General features: G+C 43.5%; 1 protein-coding gene across 3 annotated transcripts in view; it reads right to left on the bottom strand.

Annotated features, from left to right (window-relative positions):
* Positions 1–23,592, bottom strand: part of ZNF236 (zinc finger protein 236) — a 155,078-nt gene extending 131,486 nt beyond the window's left edge. Inside the window, exon 1 of one of the 3 annotated variants that reach the window (XM_032293893.1) lies at positions 23,445–23,592. In XM_032293893.1, the coding sequence (XP_032149784.1) occupies positions 23,445–23,499 (55 nt within the window). In that variant the 5' untranslated portion in view covers positions 23,500–23,592. Of the gene's footprint in view, positions 1–6,193; positions 7,468–13,458; positions 15,245–23,444 lie in introns of those variants that run through there. The other 2 variants (XM_032293895.1, XM_032293897.1) reach the window with 2 other exon arrangements.
* Between the last annotated feature and the right edge of the window lie 3,822 nt (positions 23,593–27,414).

Below are 27,414 nucleotides of genomic sequence, written 5' to 3'. Positions count from 1 at the left end.
AAAGGAATGAACAAAGTCTCCAAGAAATATGAGACTATGTGAAAAGAACTAATCTATGTTTGATACGTGTACCTGAATGTGACGAAGAAAATGAATCCAAGCTGGAAAATACTCTTCAGGATATTATCCAGGAAAACTTCCCCAACCTAGCAAGGCAGGCCAATATTCAAGTCCAGGAAATACAGAGACCACCACAAACATATTCCTCAAGAAGAGCAACCCCAAGGCACATAATCATCAGATTCACCAGGGTTGAAATGAAGAAGAAAATGCTAAGGGCAGCCAGAGAGAAAGGTCGGGTTACCCACAAAGGGAAGCCCATCAGATCACAGCAGATCTCTCAGCAGAAACCCTACAAGCTAGAAGAGACTGGGGGCCAATATTCAACATCCTTAAAGAAAAGAACTTTCAACCCAGAATTTCCTATCCAGCCAAACTAAGCTTCATAAGTGAAGGAAAAATAAAATCCTTTGCAAACAAACAAGTACTCAGAGACTTCATCACCACCAGGCCTGCTTTACAAGAGCTCCTGAAAGAGGCACTAAACTTAGAAAGGAACAACCAGTACCAGCCACTCCAAAAACATACCAAATAGTAAACAGCATCAACACAATGAAGAAATTGCATCAACTAATGGGCAAAACAGCCAGCTAGCATCAAAATGGCAGGATCAAATTCACACATAACAATATTAACCCTAAATGTAAATGGGCTACCTGCCCCAATCAAAAGACACAGACTGGCAAATTGAATAAAAAGCCAAAACCCGTTTGTGTGCTGTATCCAGGAAACCCATCTCATATGCAAGGATACACAAAGGCTCAAAATAAAGGGATGGAGGAAGATTTCCCAAGCAAATGGAGAGCAAAAAAAAGCAGGAGTTGCAATTCTCGTCTCTGATAAAATAGACTTTAAACCAACAAAGATCAAAAGAGACAAAGGACATTACATAATGGTAAAAGGATCAATGAAACAAGAAGAGCTAACGATCCTAAATATATACGCACCCAATACAGGAGCACCCAGATACATAAGGCAAGTTCTTAATGACTTACAAAGAGACTTAGACTCCCACACAATTATAGTGGGAGACTTTAACACCCCTTTGTCAATATTAGACAGATCAACCAAACAGAAAATTAACAAGGATATCCAGGACTTGAACTCAGACCTGGACCAAGCAAACCTAATAGACATTTACAGAACTCTCCACCCCAAATCCACAGAATATACATTCTTCTCAGCACCACATCGCACCTACTCAAAAATTAACCACATAATTGGAAGTAAATCACTCCTCAGCAAATGCAAAAGAACGGAAATCATAACAAACAGTCTCTCAGACCACAGTGCAATCGAGTTAGAATTTAGAAACTAACTCAGAACCGCACAGCTTCATGGAAACTGAACAACTGGCTCTTGACTGTTGACTGGATAAACAATGAAATGAAGGCAGAAATAAAGATGTTCTTCGAAACTAACGAGAACAAAGACACAACATACCAGAATCTCTGGGACACATTTAAAGCAGTCTCTAGAGGAAAATATATAGCAATAAATGCCCACATGAGAAGCAAGGAGAGATCTAAAATCAACACCCTATCATCAAAATTGAAAGAGCTAGAGGAGAAAGATCAAAAAAACTCAAAACCTAGCAGAAGACAAGAAATAACTAAGATCAAAGCAGAACTGAAGGAGATAGAGGACACAAAAAAACCTTCAAAAAAATCAATAAATCTAGGAGCTGGTTTTTCAAAAAGATCAACAAAACAGATAGGCCAGATTAATAAAAAAGAAAAGAGAGAATAATCAAATAGATGCAATAAAAAATGATAAAGGAGATATCACCACAGAGTCCACAGAAATTCAAACCATCATCAGAGATTATTACAAACAACGCTATGCACATAAACTAGTAAACCTGGAAGAAATGGATAAATTCCTGGACACTTGCATCCTCCAAAGCCTAAACCAGGAAGAAGTCGAAACCGTGAATAGACCAATAACAAGGTCTGAAGTTGAAGCAGCAATTAAGAGCCTACCACCCAAAAAAGGCCCAGGTCCAGATGGGTTCACAGCCAAATTCTACCAGACATACAAAGAGGAGCTGGTACCATTCCTCCCGAAACTATTCCAAACAATACAAAAAGAGGGAATCCTTCCCAAATTCTTTTATGAGACCAACATCATCCTGATACCAAAACCCGGCACAGACTCAGCAAGAAAAGAAAACTTCAGGCCAATATCCATGAGGAACATAGATGCAAAAATCTTTGGCAAGCTGATTGCAACAGCACATCAAAAAGCTTATCCACCACGATCAAGTAGGCTTCCTCCCGGGGATGCAAGGCTGGTTCAACATACGCAAGTCTATAAACGTAATTCACCACATAAACAAAGCCAAAGACAAAAACCACATGATTCTCTTAATTGATGCAGAGAAGGCCTTTGACAAAATTCAACAGCCCTTTATGCTAACAACCCTCAATAAACTAGGTATTGACAGAACGTATCTCAAAATAATAAAAGCTATTTACGACAAACCAACAGCCAGTATCATACTGGTTGGGCAAAAACTGGAAGCATTCCCTTTGAAATCTGGCACTAGACAAGGATGCCCTCTCTCTCCACTCCTATTCAATACAGTATTGGAACTTCTAGCCAGAGCAATCAGGCAAGAAAAAGAAATAAAGTGTATTCAAATAGGAAAGGAGGAAGTCAAATTGTCTCTATTTGCAGACAACATGAGTGTATATCTAGAAGACCCCATCGTCTCAGCCCAAAATGTCCTGAAACTGATAAGCAACTTCAGCAAAGTCTCAGGATACAAAATCAATGTGCAAAAATCACAAGCATTCCTATACACCAATAACAGACTTAAAGAGAACCAAATTCACTTTGGGAGGCTGAGGCGGGTGGATCACAAGGTCAAGAGATCAAGACCATCCCAGTCAACACGGTGAAACCCCGTCTCTACTAAAAATACAAGAAATTGGCTGGGCATGGTAGTGCGTGCCTGTAATCCTAGCTACTCAGGAGGATGAGGCAGGAGAATTGCCTGAACCCAGGAGGCAGAGGTTGCGGTGAGCCGAGATCACGCCATTGCACTCCAGCCTGGGTAACAAGAGCGAAACTCTGTCTCAAAAAAAAAAAAAAAAAGAGCCGAATCAAGAACGAACTGCCATTCACAATTGCTACAAAGAGAATAAAATACCTAGGAATACAACAAACAAGGAACGTAAAGGACCTCTTCAAGGAGAACTACAAGCCACTGCTCAACGAAATAAGAGAGGATACAAACAGATGGAGAAACATTCCATGTTCATGGTTAGGAAGAATCAATATTGTGAAAATGGCCATACTGCCCAAAGTAATTTACAGATGCAACGCTATCCCCATCAAGCTACCAATGACCTTCTTCACAGAACTGGAAAAAACCACCTTAAACTTCATATGGAACCAAAAGAGAGCCCGCATAGCCAAGTCAATTCTAAGCAAAAAGAATAAAGAGGGAGGCATCACACTACCAGACTTCAAACTATACTACAAGGCTACAGTAATCAAAACACCATGGTACTGGTACCAAAACAGAGATATAGGCCAATGGAACAGAACAGAGGCCTCGGAGGCAACACAACACATCTACAACCATCTGATCTTTGACAAATCTGACAAAAAAAAAGCAATGGAGAAAGGAGTCCCTATTTAAGAAATGGTGTTGGGAAAACTTGCTAGCCATGTGCAGAAAGCAAAAACTGGACCCCTTCCTGATGCCTTACACTAAAATTAATTCCAGATGGATTAAAGACTTAAACATAAGACCTAACACCATAAAAACCCTAGAAGAAAATCTAGGCAAAACCATTCAGGACATAGGCGTAGGCAAGGATTTCATGACCAAAACACCAAAAGCACTGGCAACAAAAGACAAAATAGACAAATGGGACCTAATCAAACTCCACAGCTTCTGCACAGCAAAAGAAACAGTCATTAGAGTGAATCGGAAACCAACAGAATGGGAAAAAATTTTTGCAGTCTACCCATCTGACAAAGGGCTGATATCCAGAATCTACAAAGAAATAAAGCAGATTTACAAGAAAAAAACAAGCCCATTCAAAAGTGGGCGAAGGATATGAACGGACACTTTACAAAAGAAGACATACATGAGGCCAACAAACATATGAACAAATGCTCATCATCACTGGTCATTAGAGAAATGCAAATCAAAACTACATTGAGATACCATCTCACGCCAGTTAGAATGGCGATCATTAAAAAATCTGGAGACAACAGATGCTGGAGAGGATGTGGAGAAATAGCAACACTTTTACACTGTTGGTGGGAGTGTAAATTAGTTCAACCATTGTGGAAGACAGTGTGGCAATTCCTCAAGGACCTAGAAATAGAAATTCCATTTGACCCAGCAATCCCATTACTGGGTATATATCCAAAGGATTATAAATTGTTCTACTATTTGGACAATACACATGAATGTTCATTGCAGCACTGTTTACAATAACAAAGACCTGGAACCAACCCAAATGCCCATCAATGATAGACTGGACAGGGAAAATGTGGCACATACACACCATGCAATATTATGCAGCCATCAAAAACGATGAGTTTGTGTCCTTTGTAGGGACATGGATGAACCTGGAAACCATCATTCTCAGCAAACTGACACAAGAACAGAAAATCAAACACTGCATGTTCTCACTCATAGGTGGGTGTTGAACAAAGAGAATACATGGACACAGGGAGGGGAGCACCACATACTGGGGTCTGTCGGCGGGAGGGGGAATAGGGGTGGGACAGCAGGGGGTGGGGAGTTGGGGAGAGATAGCATGGGGAGAAATGCCAGATATAAGTGATGGGGAGGAAGGCAGCAAATCACACTGCCATGTGTGTACCTATGCAACAATCTTGCATGTCCTTCACATGTACCCCAAAACCTAAAATGCAATAAAAAATATATATATTAAAAAAAAAAAAAAAGAAAGATGGTAAACTTGGAAAGATGGATGATCAGGCACTACATAAACATTATCCAAATTAAACAAAACAACAGCATATTAAATTATAATAAAATAACACCTCAAGTGTCTATAGCCTCACTTTTAACCAGAACTCTTAAGAATTCTAGGCTGAGGATCTAAAAGTAACAGGGTCTTTCTGAAAATGATCCAGCAGCATACTGCAAAGCAGAGTGCTTCTGTTGACAATGCAAAAAAACTAATTTTCCATATGTAGTAAAATTTCTTGTTCTGTTCACTGCCATTATTCTATTTTCACCTCTATAAACATACGATTTGTGTGGACATGAAAACAACACGCTTATCTACTTTTAGACCAAGTAGAGCCAAAGAGCGCCACAGAGAACTGTGAAGAGCCCATTCTGAGACTCTGTCCCCATTTCCAATAAAACATGCAACTTCAAAGGTGGGTATCTGTACATCAAAATATGGCTACACGGCAGAGACTGGGAAGACACTGATAAATAAGCACCTGGAGTCAGAAGACTTGAGGGTGAGCCTCATTCCTGCCAAGTTATGAGTTGTGAGTCTCCAGCAAGCCAAATAAACTTCCCCAGCCTGATTCTGTACCCAAAGATAAGGGTAATGATTTCTGTCCCACCTACTCACAGGGTTGTTAAGATTCAAGTTATATGATAAATGTGAAATAACTTTTAAAATACTTTTTAAGGCGCACACCCATCAGATGGCTACAATTAAAAAGACAACACCACGGATTGATGAGGAAATGAAGTCACTGGAAATCTCATATACTGCCAGAGGGCATGAAAATTGCTATGGCAACTCTTGAAAACTATTTTGCAGCATCAAATAAAGCTAAATACATGAATACTTATAATCCAGCAGTTGCACTGGATAATACAAATCCAACAGAAATGTGTATGTATGTGCACCGAAAAGCCATGTTTAAAACATTCATAGTAGCACAATTTACAACGGGCAGCAACGAAAAACACAAATGCCCTCCAACAGCAGAATGGGCAAATACGTTAGAGCAGTTTTTATGATGGAATACTACCAAACAGTGAGAATGAGAAAACTTCTGCTCTGCACAAAAACATGGACACATCTCACATTTTTACCAAAAGAAGCCAGATGTAAGAAAACAATCTGTATGGTTTCATTTTATTTAAAAAGGTCAACAAATAGGCAAAACTAACCTTTGTTGTTAGAAATCAGGAAAAGTGGCTAGTAGCAAAGAGGAGGGTCCTTACTGGGATGGAGCTTAATGAAGATTTCTTAGGGTGCCACCAATGTCTTCTTTCTTAATCTGGGTGCTGCCTACATAAGTGAGTTCTCTTTGCGAAAAATTCATTGAGCCAACCACAATTTCTATTCTTCTCTGTATATTATATATCAATATAGTTTACTCAAAAGTCAAGGGCTATAATACATAACTTGTTTTCTCTTCCTGTCTTTTCCTCTAGATTGGGGGGTCAAGTAACTATGGTCTAGCCTTTTTGGTACACAAGGGTTCACTGAAACTACTCAGATCTGCTATATGTACAACAGAGGTCATACAACCTATGCAGTCTAAAACATTTCCCATATAACCCTTGACAGAAAGAATGCTTGCCAACTCCTGCACTAAATCGTAAACTATGACTCCATCTGGAATCACAGCCATCACAACTGCAATCCCTGAAATTTCCACGACTTTCCACACATCACAGCACTCCTCCTGCCACAGTGAAGTCCCTGAGTGATAAAGGCATTAAAGGTTTATATAGCTATACATTATTTTCTACAGTAAAAATCTCTAATGTTTACTTAACCATAATCTCCCTAAAGCTGGTAAGGCCCTGTCTTAGTCATGGGATGGAAAGACTGGTTGCTCTCCTAAATAATCATTTTATGAAAATTAACACAATAAAGACAGTTGTCTCTTTCTCACTACTGTGCCCAAGATCAATGTACTTCACTCCATATATTTTTAACCCATCTACTGAATGTTGTCTGCCAAGCATTTTTAAGCTGATAAATGTGATGTTGAGTATTTGAGCCTAGTTTGCTGTCCAGTGATGCAAAAGTACGTATTTCCTAAAAATATGCAGTGTCTTCTGACAGGTACCACCAGCAATTTTCAAGGTGTCTTTAAGTGATACACAAATAACTAATTCTAATGGCTATGTATTCATTTTAAAGTGTCTTGACACAGAGTATCATTGCCACATCAAAACAGTATGAAATTTGCAAAAGGACAGACACTGGTGAGAGTCCAGAAGTAAACACACATATATATTATCCATTGATTTCTGACAAGAATGGCAGTATCATTCAATGAGGCAAGAATAGTCTCCTCAATAAATAGTTCTAGCAGAAGTGGATATACACAGGCAAAAGATAAAGGCTGAGCATAGTGGCCTGTAATCCCAGCACTCTGGGAGGCCAAGGCAGGTGGATCACCTCCATCAGGAATTCAAGACCAGCCTGGCCAACATGGTGAAACCCCGTCTCTACTAAAATAAAAAAAAAAAAAAAAACCAGCCAGGCATGGTGGCAGGTGCCTGTAATCCCAGCTACTTGGGAGGCTGAAGCAAGAGAATTGCTTCAACCTGGGAGGCAGAGGTTGCAGTGATCTGACATCCCACCATTGCACTCCAGCCTGGGCAACAAGAGTAAAACTCTATCTCAAAAAAAAAAAAAAAAGAATTCAGACCTTCACCTCACACCATACACAAAAATTAAATCAGATCAAGGACTTCAATTTAAGGACTAAAACTATAAAACTCTTAGAAGAAAAACATAAGCTTCATAACTATGAATTTGGCAACAGTATCTTAAATCTGACACCAAAAGCTACAAATAACCAAAGGAAAAAAACATAAATTATACTTCGTTAAAATTTAAAACTTTTGTGAAGGATGGGCGCTGTGGCTCATGCCTATAATCCCAGCACTTTGGGAGGCTGAGGCAGGCATATCACTTGAGGCCAGGAGTTCAAGACCAGCCTGACCAACATAGCAAAAACTCATCTCTACTAAAAATACAAAAATTAATGAGGCTGGGCATGGTGGCTCACGCCTCTAATCCCAACACTTTGTGAGGCCGAAGAGGGCAGATTACCTGAGGTCAGGAGTTTGAGACCAGCCTAACCAACATGGAGAAACCCCATCTCTACTAAAAACACAAAACTAGCTGGGCATGGTGACGCATGCCTGTAATCCCAGCTACTTAGGTGGCTGAGGCAGGACAATCACTTAAACCCGGGAGGCAGAGGTTGCAGTGAACTGAGATCGCCCCATTGCACTCCAGCCTGGGCAACAAGAGTAAAACTGTGTCTCAAAAAAAAAAAAAAAAAAAAATTAGCCAGAGATGGTAGAATTTCCTTGTAATCTCAGCTACTCCAGAGGCTGAGGCACGAGAACCACTTGAACCTGGGAGGCAGAGGTTGCAGTGAGCCAAGATGGCACCACTCCAGCCTGGGTGTCGGAGCGAGACTGTGTCTCAAAATAAATAAACACACAAATAAAAAACTTTCATGCATCAAAGGGCACTATCAAGAGGTGAAAAGGGCCAGGAATGGTGGCTTACGCCTGCAGTCCCAGCTACTTGGGAGACTAAGACAGGAGGAAAATTTGAGGCCAAGAGTTTAAGGGTAACATAGCAAGATCCTGTCTTTAAAAAATAAAAGATAAAAATGTAGCCAGGCATGGTGGTGCGCACCTGTAGTCCCAGCTACTTGGGAGAGTGAAGCAGCAGAATCACTTGCACCTGGGGGTTTGGGGCTGCAGGGAGCTATGTTTGCACCACTGCACTTCAGCCTGGGCAACTCAGAGTGAGACCATGTCTCAAAGAAAAAAATTATAAAGAATGTATAAATAGCAGGCTAATGGATGGTGAGGTATAAATGGCATTTAAAAATACTGAGCCAATAGAACGCAAGAAAGAAAATGGAACATAAAATGATGAATCAAGCAGAAAACGATGTCTCAAAACAGGCTTAAATGTACTTAAAATCAGATATCAATTAAAGACAAAGATTATCAGGCCATACTTAGAAAAGTTAACTATAGGCTGCTTGCAAGAGATACAACTTACATATAAGGACAGAGGGACACATTTATAAAAGAATGCAAAAAGAAATTCTATTAGAACATTAACCAAAGTAGTCATGGTGCAGGTGTACCAATATTAAACAAAGGAGGCTTTACAGCAAACATCATACTAGATATACAGCATGATTTATTTCATAAAGATAAAAACAGTTAACATATCAGGAAAGTATAAGATCTTTAAATCTGTATGGTTAAAAATGTAGCTTCAAAATAAAAAGATTGACAGAATATAAGAATAGACAAATTTACTATCATAGGAGAATTTAATATTTAATACACTTTTCTAAGTGACAAAAAAAATTGATATATGTTATTTTCAAATGCACGTCAAACATTTACCAGTTATAACCAGAGAACATGAAAAGACTCAAGAAGGTTTCCAATGATTAAATAATTCAAGGTAAGTTCTCTGACAACAACCCAAGTAAACTAGAAATCAATGACAATGAAGGTAGTTTTAAAATTAGGCCACATTTTTTTCAATATCTTACAAGAAATCACAGTAGAAATTAGAAAATAATCTTGAACTTAGTGAAGATAAGAATAAACCATATCAAACTTTGGTGGACACAGTTAAAAATATAGAAGTGCCAACAGCCTTAATACCTACAATTGTAAATGTATATATTAGAAAATAAGAAAAGCTGAAAATTAGTTAAGTATCCACATCAAGAAGCTGGGGGTAAAAAAATAAATAAAAAAAAAAACAGAAAATAAAATGTAGGCACAAAACCGGAAACAGCATGTAGTTCCTTTCCCTTTTGCGCCCATCACTGAAGTGAGAGCAACCAAAATGAAGTTCAATCCCTTTTGACTTCTGACCAAAGCAAAACCACAAAAGGCATTTCAATGCACCTTGTATCTTCCCCTCTTTCCAAAGAGCTGAGAAGTACAATGTTCGATCCATGCCCATCCGAAAGGATGGTGAAATTCAGGCTGTATGAGGACACTATAAAGGTCGGCAAACTGGCAAAGTAGTCCAGGTTTACAGGAAGAAGTATGTCCTCTCCACTGAACGGGTGCAGCAGGAGAAGGCTAATGGCACAACTGTCCATGCAGGCATTCACCCAGCAAGGGGGTTATCACTAGGCCAAAACTGGACGAGGAACACAGAAAGATCTTTGAACAGAAAGCCAAATCTCGCCAAGTAGAAAAGGAAAAGGGCAAATACAAGGAGGAAACAATTGAGAAGGTGTACAAATAAAGTAATCTTATATACAAGCTTTCATTAAAACTTGAAATGAAAAAAAAAAAAAATCCTAAGGAAAGTAGGAAGAGGAAAATGATAAAGAGAAGAAACTAAAGAAATATAAAACAAACATCTATTAATTGAATTGAAAGTCTAAACTTGGCTCTTTGAAATTATTATAATTGATAAACCCTGTCATGACTAAGAAAAAAACTAAGAAAAAGCACAATCTCCACCATCAGAGAAAAGAGGACGGCCATCACTACAGAGCCTATAGTCATAAAAAGATAATAAAAGATACTTATGAATAATGTTATGTTAATAAATCTTAAAATATTAGATGATTCTTACAAACAAAACTTACCAAACCTGACACAAATTTTAAACTTGAGTTGTCTTATACATATTAAATAAATTGAATCTGCAGTTTAAATGTTTCCCCAAAAGGCCCAGGCATGGTGGCTCCTGCCTGTAAGTCCAGCACTTTGGGAGGCCTAGGCGAGAGGACTACCTGAGCCTAGGAGTTCAAGACAAGCTGGGCAACATGGCGAGACCTCATGTCTATTTTTTAAATTATTTTAAAAATTAAAAATAACATAAAATTTCCCCAAAGAATTCTCAAAGCCCAAATGATTCGAACAGGGAATTCTACCAAAGATTTTAAAACAACATAATGTCAACCTCATTATAAACTCTTACAGAGAAAAGAAAATAAAGGAAGACTTCCCAACCTACCTTATGAAGCTAGCAAAATACTGGTATCAAAACTTGAGAATGGTAATATAAAAACATAAAAGTACAGTCCAATGTGGCTTATAAACACAGATATAAAATTCCTAAGTATGTGCAAATGAAATCCAGATATACAAAAAAAGGATAACATCATAACAAGTTTGCTTGTATCCCAGGAATATAACTTTGGCTTACCATTAGAAAAATAATGTATTTCACCCTATCAACAAAATATAAACGAAAAATCACATGATCACCACAATACATACAAAATAAACATGATAAAATGCAAGACCCATTCATGATAAAAACACTTACCAAAACAGAAATAAAACTTATGTAATCTGATAAATAATATCTACCTGTACCCCCCCCCAAAAAAAACCGCAATAAACCCCTAGTTAATAATATAATTTTCCTCCTGCAGTTAGGAACAAATCAAGAACATCCATCATTCACTACATTTATTCACCATGATAAAAGAGATCCTAGCCAGTACCATGAGCCAGAAAAAAAAAGTAACAAAAATGACAAAGATGAGAAATGAAGAAATAAACCTGTCGATATTTACAAATATGATTATAGAGAAAATTCCAAAAGAATCTACAGATAAACTATCACAAATAATATGTAAAAGACTTTGGCTAGAATATCAATTTTTAAACACCAATTTTATTTCTATAAACAAGTAACATATAGAGAATAAAATTTTAAAAATGCTATCAACAATAGTTTCAGGAAACATCAAATATCTAGGAGTAAATTTAACAATATTTGTATAAGTCCTCTATCTTGAAGTCCCAAAACATTACTGAGAGGTGATAATGAGAAAGAAATGATAGGAGCGATCATGTTCAGGTTCAAAGACTCAAGGTTGCAAAGATATTAGTTCCACCCATATTATGGATAGAGTCAATGTAATTTGATCAAGATTCCAGCAAGTTTTTTTTATGAAAACATATATACTGATTCAAAAATCTACATGAAATTGAAAAATACCAACAATTGTCAAGATGATCACGAAAATTTAAAACTAAGTAGATGACTTACATTTCCTATACTAGATACCAAGACTCAGAATAGCTAATTAAGACAGCATGAAATGGACTACCCAGGAACAGCAACAATGACAACAAAAAACAATGGAAAAGAAGCAGGTACAGAACAATTCCTCACCTGATTTGCAACTGTATACAAAAATAGACAAATATGGTAATTCCAACAAATAGTGCAGATATTAATTGGTCAGGAGAAGTCCTGACCTTTCTCTTTTCAAATCACTTTCAGATGGAAGTGTTAAAATAAAGGTGAGACATACGGCTGGGTGCAGCAGCTCACGCCTATAATTCCAGCTCTTTGGGAAACCATGGCAGGTGGGCCACTTGAGGCCAGGAGTTGGAAGCCAGCCTTGCCAGCACAGTGAAACCCCATCTCTACTGAAAATACAAAAAATTAGCCAAGTGTGGTGGCGCACACCTGTAATCTGAGCTACTTGGAGGCTGAGGCACAAGAATCACTTGAACCCAGAAAGCAGAGGTTGCAGTTAGCCAAGATCACGCCACTGCACTATAGCCTGGGTGACAGAGCAAGACCCTGCCTCAAATAAATAAAATAAAGGTGAGAAGTAAAACAATAAAGCCTCTAGATGAAAACATAGGAAAATATTACAGTTGTCAAATATTATTTAGATAATAGATAGATCCCAAAAGTATTAAAGGAAAGGAGTGACAAATTGGTATTAAGAACTTGTTTAACAGAAGGTATCTTTAAAAGAATGAATAGGAGACTATAAAAAACTCATTCAGAGTATATGAAGAACTCCTACAAATCAATAATAAAACAGCATACAACTCTTCACCAAAGAAGACACACAGATGGCAAATAAGCCTTTGAGAAGATGCTCAACATCATATGTTGAAAAGTAAACATACAATGAAAACTGCAAATTAAAATGAGATATCCAGTACACTCCTAAAGGAATGGCTAAAATTCAAAAAGCTAATTAATCCCAAATGCTGGTTAGGATGTACAATAGAAACTCTCATTCATTGCTGGTACAAAATGGTACAACCACTTTGGAAAACAATTTGGAGCCGGGCGCGGTGGCTCAAGCCTGTAATCCCAGCACTTTGGGAGGCCGAGGCAGGTGGATCACGAGGTCAAGAGATCAAGACCATCCTGGTCAGCACGATGAAACCCCGTCTCTACTAAAAATGCAAAAAATTAGCTGGGCATGGTGGCATGTGCCTGTAATCCCAGCTACTCAGGAGGCTGAGGCAGGAGAATTGCCTAAACCCAGGAGGTGGAGGTTGCAGTGAGCCGAGATCGCCCCATTGCACTCCAGCCTGGGTAACAAGAGCGAAACTCCGTCTCAAAAGAAAAAAAAATAAAAAAAATAAAAAAAACAATTTGGCTGCCTGTTAGAAAAAACTAAATATAGTTTTACCTTAGAATCCAGCAGTCATAGTCCATGGGATTTACCCCAATGACTTGAGAACTTACGTCCAACACAAACCTGCACACAAATATTTAAAGCAACTTTACTCATATTGCTAAAAACTGGAAGCAACCAAGATGTCCAAAATGTAAAAGGATAAATGTGATACATCCATACAGTGGAATATTATTCAGCAGCAAAATCAAACACCTATTAAGCCTTGAAAAGACATGGAGGAATAAAAATGAATGTTGCTACTGAAAGCCAACCTGAAAAAGTTACATACTGAATGCTTCCAACTATGTGACATTCTGGGGCAGGCAAAATGATATGGACAATAAAAATATCAGTGGTTGCCCTTGGTCAGGGAAGGGAAGGATGAATAGAGGGAACAAAGGGCAGTTAAACTATTCTGTATGACACTGTAAGGCAGATATGAGACACTATGCATTTGTCCAAACCATGGAATGCACAAAACAGAGAATATATCCTCATGGAAACTATGGGCTTTAGTTAATAACAATGTATCAACCCTGGCTAAACTTAATACATTAATGCAATATGTTAGTAATATGAGAAACTGTGAGGAGAGACAAGATATCTCCACAGTATTGCTCCATATTATCTGCTCAATTTTGGGTAAGCCTGACACTGCTCTAGAAAAGAAAGTATTAATTTTTTTTTTCAGACTTTGTTTTTTTAGACAAGTGCAGTAGTGAGAAGGGGGGAAGAAAGTATTAATTTTAAAATATGTATGCCCAGTAGAAAAACAGGCCAAGGTCTTAAACAGGAGCTTAGCAAAAAAGAACAAATGGCTGACAAACATAAAAACTATATTAGCATAAAACTCAAAATCAAAATCAAACAGATACCACTACACATACTAAAACAGCTAAACAATAAAGGCACAGGCCAATCTTGTTAAACCCATGGCCCACATGAGGCCCAGGCCAAAACAGCTTTGAACGTGGCTCAACACAAATTTGTAAACTTTCCTAAAACATTTTAAGATTTTTTTTGCAATTTTTTTTTTTTTGGCTCACCAGCTATCATTAGTGTTAGTGTATTTTATGTGTGGCCCAAGAAAATTCTTCTTCCAATATGGCCCAGGGAAGCCAAAAGATTGGATCCCCTGGGAGAGGTGATACTAGGTGTTGCTGAGCTGGGAACAAAAGCACTCTCATGCCCCGCTGGTAGGAGAGGAAGCCAGGACTGTCACTGGCTGGCTGTATCCACTGTGGCCCAGAAATACAGAAAAGTTTGTAGCCACACTTATTCAAAATAGCCAAAAAACTGGAAATAACCCAAATATCAAGAGTAGAAGAATAATTCTGGTAGGTTCATATAATGGAATACTATATCCCTTTCAAAATAAACACAGTTCTGCTGTACAGCAACAGGAATAATCTCATAAAAATATTGAATGAATAAAGCCAGAGAAAAAATGGTTTCATACTATAAATTCAATTTAGTTCAAAAACAGGTAAAGCTAACATGAGGTATCAGAAGCCAGCCAAGACAGTGGGAGGAGGACCAGTGATTGGAAGGGGCACAAACACGCTCGGGGTGCTGGCTCACAGAAAATCTCATGAAGCTCTTCACCTAAAACGTGTGCACTTTCCTAGGCAGGTGCTTTTTCCTCACTAAAATAGTCACTTAAATGTACCAACGAAGAGGCTTCAAATAAATGGACATATTTCTGGCTTCTCTTAGAAACCATAAGCTGGCTGGGCCCAGTGGCTCATGCCTGGAATCCCAGTACTTCCAGAGGCCAAGGCAGGGGATCACTTGAGTCTAGGAGGTTGAGACCAGCTTAAGCAACATGGTGAAACCCCATCTCTACAGAAAACACAAAAATTAGCCGGGCATGGTGGCATGAGACTGAAGTCCCAGCCACTCAGGAGACTGAGGTGGGAGGATGGTTTGAGCCAGAGAGGAGGAGTACAGTGAGCTGAGATCACGCCACTGCACTCCAGCCTGAGTGACAGAGCAAGACCCTGTCTCAATTAAAAATGAAAAAGGGTCAGGCGTGGTGACTCACACCTGTACCGAGGCAGGCAAATTACAATATCATGAGATCGAGACCATCTCTACTAAAAATACAAAAAATTAGCTGGGCATGGTGTCACGTGCCTGTAGTCCCAGTTACTCAGGAGGCTGAGGCAGGAGAATCACTTGAACCCAGGAGGTGGAGGTTGCAGTGAGCCAAGATCACACCACTGCACTCCAGCCCAGGCGAAACAGCAAGACTCCATCTCAAAAAAAAAAAAACACTAAAAAGAAGAAATCATAAGCTATGGCAATAACCAAATGGAGTGGAGTGGGAGCCTGCTCCTTTGAACAAAATAAGAGCTCTGCCATTCGCCCAGTCCCTAGAGCAGGCGAGTAATTGCCACTACCTGTTACCTTTAAGGGCTTCACTAGTTTGCATGATTGTCTCACCCACAGACGTGAGGTTTTGACTTCTATATTAGGAGCATGGAGTCTTTGTTCATGGCAGTTTATTAGATCGCATACATTCTTAATTTTAGTCCACGAAAGCAATAGTTTCCAACTATGCTGAGAGAAATTTTAGGGGAAGGCACCTCGGAAGAGTAGGCTCTCTCTAAATCCCTGACCTCTTCAACCTGACAGCTCTGCTGCAGGCCTTGCTTCTCAGCCTCGACACACAGTGGAGTCAGCTGGGGGACTTGAAAAGCACCGGTGATCCCCTCCGACACACACACACCCCACAGGCTCTGATGGAATGGGACTGGGGTGAGGCCTGGTCACTGGGATCTTTAAAAAGCTCCCCCAGGAGATTCCATAATGCATGAGCTGCCAAAAGTGAGAGCCCTGTTCCAGGCCTTGCCATGATACTTCATGTGAAGAAAAGTTCTATGACAAAAAATAGCTTGAAAAACACTGCTTTCTTGAAATCAAAGATATACTATCTCTGTACACACAGACAACATAAAGGCCGTGAAATATAATAAGCATTCCAAAAGTGTGGGATTGACTTTGTCTAATAAGGAATTATGGTTTACTATGGCTTCTCCCAATCTTGTTTTTCGTGAAAAATCAAGACTTTGAACCCATGTGATGTCACTACTCAACACCAGGATTATAAAATCTTTATAGGTTATCTGATCATACTTCCTTCAAAACACTAAATACTCTACATTTCTAGGCTGGGCACGCTGGCTCACGCCTGTAATCTTAGCACTTCGGGAGGCCAAGGTGGGCAGATTGACTGAGCTCAGGAGTTCGAGACCAGCCTGGGTAACACGGTGAAACCCCGTCTCTACTAAAATACAAAAAATTAGCCAGGTGTGGTGGCATGGCGGCATGTGCCTGTGGTCTCAGCTACTTGGGAGACTTGAGACTGGAGGACTGTCTGAACCCAGGAGGCGGAGGTCGCAGTGAGCCAAGATCATGCCGCTGCACACTGGCCTGGGCAACAGAACAAGACTCTGAATTCAAAATAAATAAATTCTTCAAATTTCTGCCTACCTAAAAAGTTCAACTATGGGGAGTGGAGGGTTTCAGCCTTGGATAGATACCTGACATTGTTAGAAAGTTACTATTTTAAGCAGAAGCTGTCTCCATGAAGCAAGTTAAGCCTAAGGGTCTTAGAGCTCCAGCTGCCTCCTGCCTCTTAAAAAGCTAAAGTAATCCCAGCACTTTGAGAGGCCTAGGGAGGTAGATCACCAGAGGTCAAGAGTGTAAGACAAGCCTGGCCAACATGACGAAACTCCATCTCTACTAAAAATACAAAAAATTAGCGGAGCACGCTGGCACGTTCCTGTAATCCTAGCTACTCCAGGGGCTGAGGTGGGAGAATCACCTGAACCTGAGAGGCAAAGGTTGCAGTGAGTTGTAATTGTGCCACTGCACTCCAGCCTGGGCAACAGAGCAAGACTCCATCTCCAAAATAAATAAATAAATACTCTAAATTTCTGCCTGCCTAAAAAGTTCAGTGAAGGAGAGTGGACCCTTTCATCCTTAGATAGATACCTGATATTGTTAGAAAGTTACTATTTTAAGTAGATCAAAAAAATCCCGTCTCAAAAAAAAAAAAAAAAAAAAAAAAAAGTTAAAGTCCTACTACCCCTAGCTTCTGCTGTGGCGCCCTCCCCTTGGGCTCCTGAATTCATCCAAAAAAATCTAAAATTCTTGAACTGGTAATCTAATCAGTAAAAGATTTGTTTATACATTGGGCTCACGGTCTGCCTGTCTCTGCTCTCTAGAAACGAACTAAGTATTATAAATATCCCTCCAAAAGGAAAAAGAAATAGAATGAGGCCAAGTAACGGAGCAAGCTAAAAAGAAAAATTTTGTACCATTCCATTGGAAAAAACAGATGGAAGTCATACAAGATTCCAAAATGTGGTTTCCTTCAAGGTCACATTATTCCTTATTAAGGTCACACTATTGCTAAAAGAATTATGATACACAAAAAAGCATATCTCACTCATCCTATCCCCAGGAGTGTGCTAGGGACACAGCAAGTGCTGAATGAATGCTGCCCCCTCCCATGAGGCTCACTTCTCCTGTCCTTATCGAGCGACTACTTCAACTAATATTCTTTGGGCCTCTCCTTATTCGTTTCTTTAGGTTTCAATTTTAACATCATTTTCTCCAGGAAGCCTAGACTTCAAGTGCCTGATCTGTCACCATGAACACTATTTCTACCATTATAAGGATACTTAGAGATCATGTCTCTTGTTCGGCTTTGTATTCCTAGACCCCAGCACAGGGCTCACCTGTCACAGAAGTGCTTTAAAAATGGTTGTTGAATACATGAATTAATCCACATGAAGGGCTTTATATCCATCAAGGCAGAGCACTAAAATGCACACCATTTTTCTTGTTTTTTGAGACTGAGTCTCCCTCTGGCACCCAGGCTGGAGTGCAGTGGTGTGATCTCGGCTCACTGCAACCTCCACCCAGAATTGCTGGGCTCAAGCAATTCTCATGCCTCAGCACTCCCAAGTAACTGGGTCTACAGGTGCCCGCCACCATGCCTGGCTAATTTTTTTTTTTTTTAATAGAGAAAGGGTTTCACCATGTGGGCCAGGCTGGTCTCAAACTCCTGGCCTCAAGTGATCTGCTGGCCTCAGCCTCCCAAAGTGCTGGGATTATGGGCATGAACCACCATGACAGGTCTAAAATGCATGCTTTGGACTAAAAAGGAGATCAGTTCCCAACTCTGCCACTCACTAGCTGGGTGGACCTTCCAGATCAGGTATCCAGGCTGGGCACAGTGGCTTTCACCTGTAATCCCAGCACTTTGGGAGGCCAAGGTAGGCGGATCATTTGAGGTTAGGAGTTGGAGACCAGCCTGATCAACACTGGTAAAACCCCATCTCTACTAAAAAACAAAAAAATTACTAAGGTGTGGTGGCTCACACCTGTAATCCCAGCTACTCAGGAGGCTGAGGCAGGAGAATCGCTTGAACTGGGAAGGTGGAGGTTGCAGTGAGCTGAGATTGCATCACTGCACTCCAGCCTAGGCAACAGAGTGAGACTCCAACTCAAAAATAAATAAATAAATAAATTCAGGTATCCGCTCTGAGCTTGATTCCCTTATCTGTAAAAATCCCTACATCCCGGCTGGGCGTGGTGGCTAACACCTGTAACCTCAGCACTTTGGGAAGCTCAGGAGGGCGGATCACCTGATGTCAGGAGTTCGAGATCAGTCTGGGCAACATGGTGAAACCCCATCTCTACTAAAAACAAAAAAAAATGGCAGGCACGGTGGTGGTTGCCTGTAATCCCAGCTACTCGGGAGGCTGAGGCAGGAGAATTGCTTGAACCCAGGAGATGGAGGTTGCAGTGAGCCAATACAGTTCCCCTGCACTCCAGCCTGGGTGACAGAGTGAGACTCTATCTCAAAAAAAAAAAAAAAATCCCTACATCCCTTGCAATATTCTTAGGAATAATATTCATAATGGAGTAACAGAAAATAAAACCATTTCAATTATGAGAATCATGATTAGCACAGTAACACATAGAGCAATGTTCCTTAAACATTTTGGTTTCAGGACCCTTTTATACATTTTTTTTTTTTTTTTTGAGACAGTCTTGCTCTATCACCCAGGCTAGGGTGCAATGACGCAATCTCAGATCTCGGCTCACTGCAACCCCCACCTCTCAGGTTCAAGCAATTTTTCTGCCTCAGCCTCCCAAGTAGCTGAGACTACAGGTGTGTGCTACCACACCTAGCTAATTGTTTTACATTTTTAGTAGAGATGGAGTTTTACCATGTTAGCCAGGTTGGTCTCGATCTCCTGACCTCGTGATTCACCTGCCTAGGCCTCCCAAAGTGCTGGGATTACAGGCATGAGACACCGCACCCAGCCCTTTTAGACATTCTTAATCCCAAAACTTTGGGAGGCTGAGGTGGGAGGATCACTTGAGCCCAGGAGTTCAAGACCAGCCTGGGCAACACTGTAAGACCCTGTCTGTCTGTCTCTCCCTCTCCCCCACCATATATATATATAAAACATATCTATAAAAAATATATATTTTATATATCCACTAAATATATATATAAAGAGGCCCTCAAAGACTTTTTAGCTTATGTAAATTATATCTATTGATGTTTATCCTATTAGAAGTTAAAACTATGCAATTTTTAAAACATTTATTCATTTAAAACGTCTATTACATCTTAACATTGTTTTATGAAAAAATATGTCTTCCTCAAAAATAGTAAGAATGGTTTTTATTTTTACAAATCTTTTTCCGAGATGGAGCCTCGCACTGTTGCCCAGACCGGAGTGCAGTGGCGTGATCTTGGCTCATTGCAATCTCCACCTCCCAGGTTCAAGTGATTCTCCTGCCTCAGCCTCCCAAGTAGCAGGGATTACAGGCACCTGCCACCACGCCAAGCTAATTTTTTGTATTTTTAGTAGAGGGGGGGTTTCACTATGTTGGCCAGGCTGGTCTCAAACGCTGGACCTCGTGATCCACCCACCTCAGGCTCCGAAAGTGCTAGGATTACAGGTGTCAGCCACCATGCCCAGCCTAGGAATCTTTTTAATGTCTCGATGAATAAAAGACAGTTGGATTGTCATATATACTCTGCATTCTCTCTTGTGCAACCTGTTCTTTTTGACTGTGATCCATGAAGATAACACAGCATGACTCAGGTATTGCCACCACCATCCAGATTCGTGCTAAGGTGTCAGCAGTTGTGCCCACAATTGCTTTCGTACGATTAGTACAAAAGTTAACCAAGTGAAAAAGCCTAATAGGCTTAGTCACATTATGGTATTTACCTTACAGAATCTGAAATCTCAGGGAACCCCGAGAGGTCCACGAACTACAGTTTGAGAACCACTTTGCTAAAGGAGGACTGGTGTTAAGAAGGGAAAGGTTGCTTTTAAGCAGGTCTGAGGAAGGCCTCTCTGAAGACACTGAAGCACCTGGAGCCACAGACTAGTAAAAGGTGTTTCTCAGTCTAGGAAATGGCAAGTGCCCCCAGACAAAAACTAACGTGGCATGAAGGAACTCAAAAGACTGCATGCCAGAGGAAGGAAAGAGAAATGAGAACCAGGCAAGGCCTTAGCCACAGGATCCTGTGGGATGTGGGTTTCTGTTCCAGGGATGAGGAAGCCACCGCAGAGTTTTAATCAGGGTGTGGGTGTGGCCATCTGATTTACATTCAACAAGATCATCCACGCCGACAGCAGGGCGGTGAGAGGCTCCTGCAGCCTCCGGCCGGCCGGGACAGGGGCTACCGCTGCAGATGGAAAGAGGTGGGGCCCACAGTTAACACCTTCCCGAGGTAGAAGCTGCAAGACTAAATTAGGAAGTGTGCTGGGAGATAAGAGAAATGGAGTAGTAATTCCTGAGGCTTGAGGGGAAACACCAGGTGGACAGGGAGACCATGGGTGACACGGGGATACTGGAGGAATGGGTGCCCCGCCTGTACCAGCGGAAATTTTACATGCTTTCTCTATGCTAAGCCTTCTTCCAACTAAGACACTGCACCTTACAATATTTTTGGCAGAAGGCATATTAACAAAACAAAAATATTAAACATCTAACAAGTTAAGATCAAGGCCAGAACAGTGGGATGGGCAACAAAGGCTTCCTTCCAGACAGCATCAACCATTCACAAAAATTCTGAGCACTGCTGTCACCCAACTAGAAATCTGCATACCTGGGTCACGGTGCAGCCAACCTCTCTCCGGCAGCCAGAGGCCCATGAGGTGTGTGAGCGCTCATTCAAACACCTGTCGGCCACGTCCATGTTTCCCTCGCGTGCGTGTGAGTGACCCCTACCGAGTGCAATCACGACAAGAATGCCTGCTTCGGTGTGGCCTATGAGTGCGTTTACGTCCATTCCTACCCATTACCTCTTTCTTCCTAAACGCAAAATTCACAGAATCCTTCGTCGTTTCCAGGCCCAACCTTTTTCCGGGGCACTTCTGTTCTTTGGTCACAAGCTCTTTCATGAGCCTCAGTTTACTCATCCCCAAGAAAAGGGGAACACCTGAGTCACCAAGCTAAGCAGTTAAATAAAAATCAGTGGAAGTCAAGGCACAATCCACCGACTCCCCCTGAGAGCCCCTTCAGAACCCTTTCCAAACGCGGGGCGCCGCTCCAGCTGGCCGGGTGACCGGGACCAGGGACCAGGCCTGCGGGGGAACCACAGCGCCCACGGGAAAAGGCGCGGCGCCCCCCGACCGCACTGCCCTCGACCTGGGACCCGCAGCACCGGCGAGGGCGCCCCGTTCTCCCGCGCGGGGGAGTCCACTCCTCAGGCCCCGGGCTGCGGCGGAAAGCAGGCCCATCCCCGTGCCTGCGGGACGGCCACGGCCTGGGGGTGCCCGCTGCTGTCGCTTTGCCTGCTTTTAAATTCTGGGCCTTTCTCCTTCCTTGGAAAACAAAATCCGAGTTATTTCATGAGTTTAGCAAGGTACCACGGAGCATAAATCAGTGCGGAAAACACTTCCTAACGCCTACTGTGTACACGATCTAGCGCTCCCCACACAACACTGACGCCTACTGTGTGCACGACCCACGGCGCTCTGCAGAGGCTCAGGGTTCAAGTTCCCGGATCACAATGGCGCCTACTGTGTGCACGACCTACGGCGCTCTGCAGAGGCTCAGGGTTCAAGCTCCCGGATCACAATGGCGCCTACTGTGTGCACGACCTACGGCGCTCTGCAGAGGCTCAGGGTTCAAGCTCCGGGATCACAATGGCGCCTACTGTGTGCAGGACCTACAGCGCTCTGCAGAGGCTCAGGGTTCAAGCTCCCGGATCACAATGGCGCCTACTGTGTGCACGACCTACGGCGCTCTGCAGAGGCTCAGGGTTCAACCTCCCGGATCACAATGGCGCCTACTGTGTGCACGACCTACAGCGCTCCGCCGGTAACACTGGAGCCTACTGTGCGCACGACCCTGCGCCTCCCAGACAACAATGGCGCCTACTGTGTGCACGACCCCGAACTCCACGGCCTCCCTGTGGGCCCAGCCCCACGTCCCCGGGTCAGCCGGCGCCGCGCAGGGCCGGGCGGGGGCGCCGTCCGGGAAGGGCGCGGAGGGCGCGGCGTCCGCAGGCCCGGGCTCCGGCCAGGCCGCCTCCCCGGCGCCGGCCCCGCGGCCCTCCTGCCCCTAGACGGGACGCGGGGCGGCCACTTTCCCTCAAGTTTACCGCGGGCGGGCCGGCGGGGGCAGGGCGCGCGGAGGAGGCGGCCGCCCGCGCCCTCGCCCGCCTCCCGCCTCCCGCCTCCCGCCTCCCGCCTCCCGCCTCAGCCGCCGCCCGGCCCAGGAAAGTAGGCCCAGCGCGCGGAGGGGCCGGGCGGCGACTCGCCCGTATCATTCCGCCCGCGCTGCGGCCCGCCCGGCCAGTCGGCGGCGGCGGCGGCCCGGGTCTGCGCGGCCCCCGCCCCCGCCCCGCCGCTCCCGGCGCCCCCCGCGCCGCATCCGGGGACTGGCAGGGCGCGGGCCCCGCACCGGCCGCCGGCGGGGCGCGAGGGCGCGGCCGCGGGCCTTACCGGAGTCGCCGCGCGCCTTGCTCTCCCTGGGCTTCGGGGGGCGGCCCCGCGGCATCGTCGGCGGCCCGGCTCGCACCCACACCCACTCACACTCACTCACACTCACACTCACACGCGGCGGCGGGGGCGCGCACGCGCGGGCACTGGGGCGGGGGCGCGCCCGGCCGGCGGCGGAGGCGGGCGGAGCGGCCCGGCGGCGGGCGGCCCGGTCCGAGCGCCGCCGGGCTCACGGGGGTAAGGCGCCCGAACGCGCGCACCGGAGCGCTCGAACCGCGCCGGCCTCGGCGGGTTCCATGGCCCGCGGGCCGTGGTGGGGGCGTTGGGCGCGGGCGCGGTGGGGGCGGGGGCGGCGCGGGGCGCATGCGCGACGCCGCGGGGCCTTCGCGGACGGAGGGGAGCGCGGGGGTCACCGGGCCGGGCCGCGGGCCCAGGAGGGGCGCCGCCGTGGCCTGGGTGCCTCGTGCGTGTCCGCGAGCTCGCGTGCGCGCGTCACCTCGGGCCCCAGGAGGGCCTGGAGCGCGGCCCTGCCCGCGCCGCCCTAGCGCTGCGAAGGCCTGGGAGCCCAACCCGGAACCGCCACCTGGGACTGGGAGCACGACCTGGCCAGCAGTCGGTAACGTTCCTTTTCCTGGGGGCAGGGCGTTAAAATGGACCGTTTCACGTGTGTCGGTCTTGTATGTTGTTTCCTGCGCTCACTTGCACGAAATGGTAACAGTCACAGGCAGCGCAGCCGCCGGGCGCGGGGTGGCGAGGCCGGCCGCGCCCGGGAAAGCGACCCGACTGTCACCTGAGCTGCGGCGCAGTGTCGCAAATTAAAGTGTGCAGTTTGATACATCTTGATACGTGTCTACACTGCGAAACCATCACCGAAACCAACAGTGAACATGTTCCTCCGTCTCTCTCTAACCGTTTCCTCTCTCCCTCCTTCCCCCTCCCCCTGCCACCCACCTGCCTTTGGTCACTATAGTTTGAATTTACGAGAGTTTTAAAATATTTATCTTTTTACACAAAGTGGGTCTCGCTTACTCCGTCTTCCAGGGTGGAGAGCAGTGACACGATCAGGGTTCACTGTAGCCTCAAACTCCTGGGCTTAAGCAGTCCTCCTGCCTCAGCCTCCTGAATAGCTGGGACTGCATGAGCACCGACATGCCTAGCTTATTTTTTTGTGTACAGACGAGGTCTCTCTGTGTTGCCCAGGCTGCTCTGGAGCTCCTGGCTTCAAGTGATCCTCTGCCTCAGCTTCCCAAAGTGTTGGGGTTACAGGTGTGACCCACTGTGTCCAGCCTTTTACCTGCTGTTTTATATAAATGGAATCATAAAGCATGGAGTCTTTGGGGAAGTGGAGGCTGTTCATTGAGCACAATTCTGTTGGAATTCACATGTTTTTAAATATTTCAGTCCTTTTTCTTGCGCGGTGTCTAGGAGTCACTGTTGCTTACCCTTCCCCCCCCCCCCCGCCCCCCAGCCCTCACTCAATCTCATCAAAGATCTGTCTCCAATACAGAAACCAAATCCAAGCCATTCCCACATGTATTTCCCCCTGAGCCATGCTCTCTCACCTGGATAACAGATACAGCCTAGTGCCTTCTCATCCTCGCATCAGTTTTGTGTATAGCTATGCGAGTCTTCTCTCTGTGCCTTAAATATGACAAATGTATCCCAGCTCTTTTGAATATTTCCAATTATGAAATGTTCCTCCTTATTTCTCATAACACTTGATATTGTCAACTTTGCCTCATATGTGAATAACACCACCAGCCTTCTTACTTGTGTGTACCTTTAAGTTGAGTTTAAGAAGTATGTGTGGATAATATTTGTTTGTTTGTTTGTTTATTTTTGAGACAGGGTCGGGCTCTGTTGCCCAGGCTGGAGTGTCTGGGCAACACATGACACTGTCTCTGCTCACTGCCCTCTCCCCTCCGGGGCTCAAGTGATCCTCCCACCTCAGCACCCAAAGTAGCTGGGACTGTAGGGGCTCACCACTAGGCCCAGCTAGTTTTTTGTAGAGATGGGGTTTCACCATTTTGCCCAGGCTGTTTTCGGTCTCCTGAACTCAAGCATTCCACCCACCTGGCTTCCCAAAATGCTGAGATTATAGGCATGAATACCCGGCCAAGTATTTCTTTTAATCCAATTTGATAATCTGTCTTGCATGAGAGCAGTCGCTCCCAAATTTCCTGCACTTTAGAATAATCTGGAAAGCTTTTAAAAGTCCCAGTGCCCTGTTCATACTTCACATCAATAAATCTGACGGGAATGGGAACCATGCATTGGTGTTTTATTACTGTTTTTTAAGGTCCACAGGTAATTTTCCAGTGTACAGCAAAATTTAAGCGCTAGATCATTTAGTACATTTGTACAAAGTAATTACTGATACATTTAAAGATGTCTTTTTATACTTTGCATTTGTCTCATGTTTCGTGTTCTTTTATATGCTTTTCTTGCTTTTGAATTACTGATGTTTAAAAATTAGTAATTTTTAAATTACTGATAATTTGAGGCTGGGCGAGGTGGCTGACACCTGTAATCACAGCACTTTGGGAGGCCGAGGGGGGAGGGTCAGTTGAGCTTAGGAGTTCTAGACAAGCCTGGGCAATATAGTAAAACTCCATCTCTACCAAAAATACAAAACATTAGCCAGGCATGGTATCCTGTGTCTGTGGTCCCAGCTACTCAGTAGGCTGAGGTGGGAGGATCCCTTGAGTCTGGGAGGTTACGGTGAGCTGAGATTGCATCACTGAACTCTAGCCTGGATGACAGAGTGAGACTCTGTCTCAAAAAAAAAAATTATATATATTTATATACATAAATGCTTTATATATTATATTTATGTATATACATTACATTTATATTTACGTATATAAAGCTGTATGTATTATATATAGCTGACTTATATAGATATAAATAGCCTTTAGTGGTACACTTGAGATTACAACATGTGTTCTTGACTGACTGATGTCTAATGTAAATTAGCACTTTTTCCTCTTCCCAGACAATGCGAACAGATTATTAGGTAGTTATTTCTGTATTTAAAACTCCACAAGGCACATTACTGTTGATGTTCATTTCAGTGGCCCACATATATGCCTCTCGTGTTTTATCCTCTGTGACTTTCTAGGATCATTTCCCCCCCACCTGCAGCACCCCCGCTGTTACACCCTTTAGAGGAGGTCTGCTGATCATCTCAGTTGTGTTTGTCTGAACATCTGTATTTAATTATTCTTAAAAAATACTCTAGGTTGTCAGCTAGTTTCTTTCAGCACAATAATGATGTAACTCCACTGTCATATGCATCCATGTTTACTGCTGTTTTTTGAAATAAATCTTTATTTTCCTGACTGCTTTTAATGTTTCTCTGTCTTCAATTTTCTGCAGTTTTACTATAGTTTATCCAGATGTATATATCTTTTTATTCATCTTTTTTGGGAATTGATTGAACTTAATGAATTTCTGGATTGTTGGGTGTCTTCAATTTTGGAAAGTTCTTGGCTATTATATATTCAAATAATGCTTCTGCCCAAATATCTCTCTTCTAACCTACCAGAGCTCTAATTCATCATATGTCTGAGGCCAGGCGTGGTGGCTCACACCTGTAATCCCAGCACTTTGGGAGGCTGAGGCGGGCGGATCACGAGGTCAGGAGTTCAAACCCAGCTTGGCCAGGATGGTGAAACCCTGTCTCTACTAAAAATACAAAAATTAGGCTGGGCGCGGTGGCTCACGCCTGTAATCCCAGTACTTTGGGAGGCCGAGGCAGGTGGATCACGAGGTCAAGAGATCGAGACCATCCTGGTCAACATGGTGAAACCCCGTCTCTACTAAAAATACAAAAAATTAGCTGGGCATGGTGGTGCGTGCCTGTAATCCCAGCTACTCAGGAGGCTGAGGCAGGAGAATTGCCTGAACCCAGGAGGCGGAGGTTGCGGTGAGCCGAGATCACGCCATTGCACTCCAGCCTGGGTAACAAGAG

The sequence above is a fragment of the Sapajus apella genome, unplaced genomic scaffold (assembly GCF_009761245.1).
Source record: "Sapajus apella isolate SASKATOON/1434 unplaced genomic scaffold, GSC_monkey_1.0 scaffold30, whole genome shotgun sequence".
Lineage (NCBI taxonomy): Eukaryota > Metazoa > Chordata > Mammalia > Primates > Cebidae > Sapajus > Sapajus apella.
Note: the sequence above shows the minus strand (reverse complement) of the source record. Positions and strands in the feature narration are given on the sequence as shown.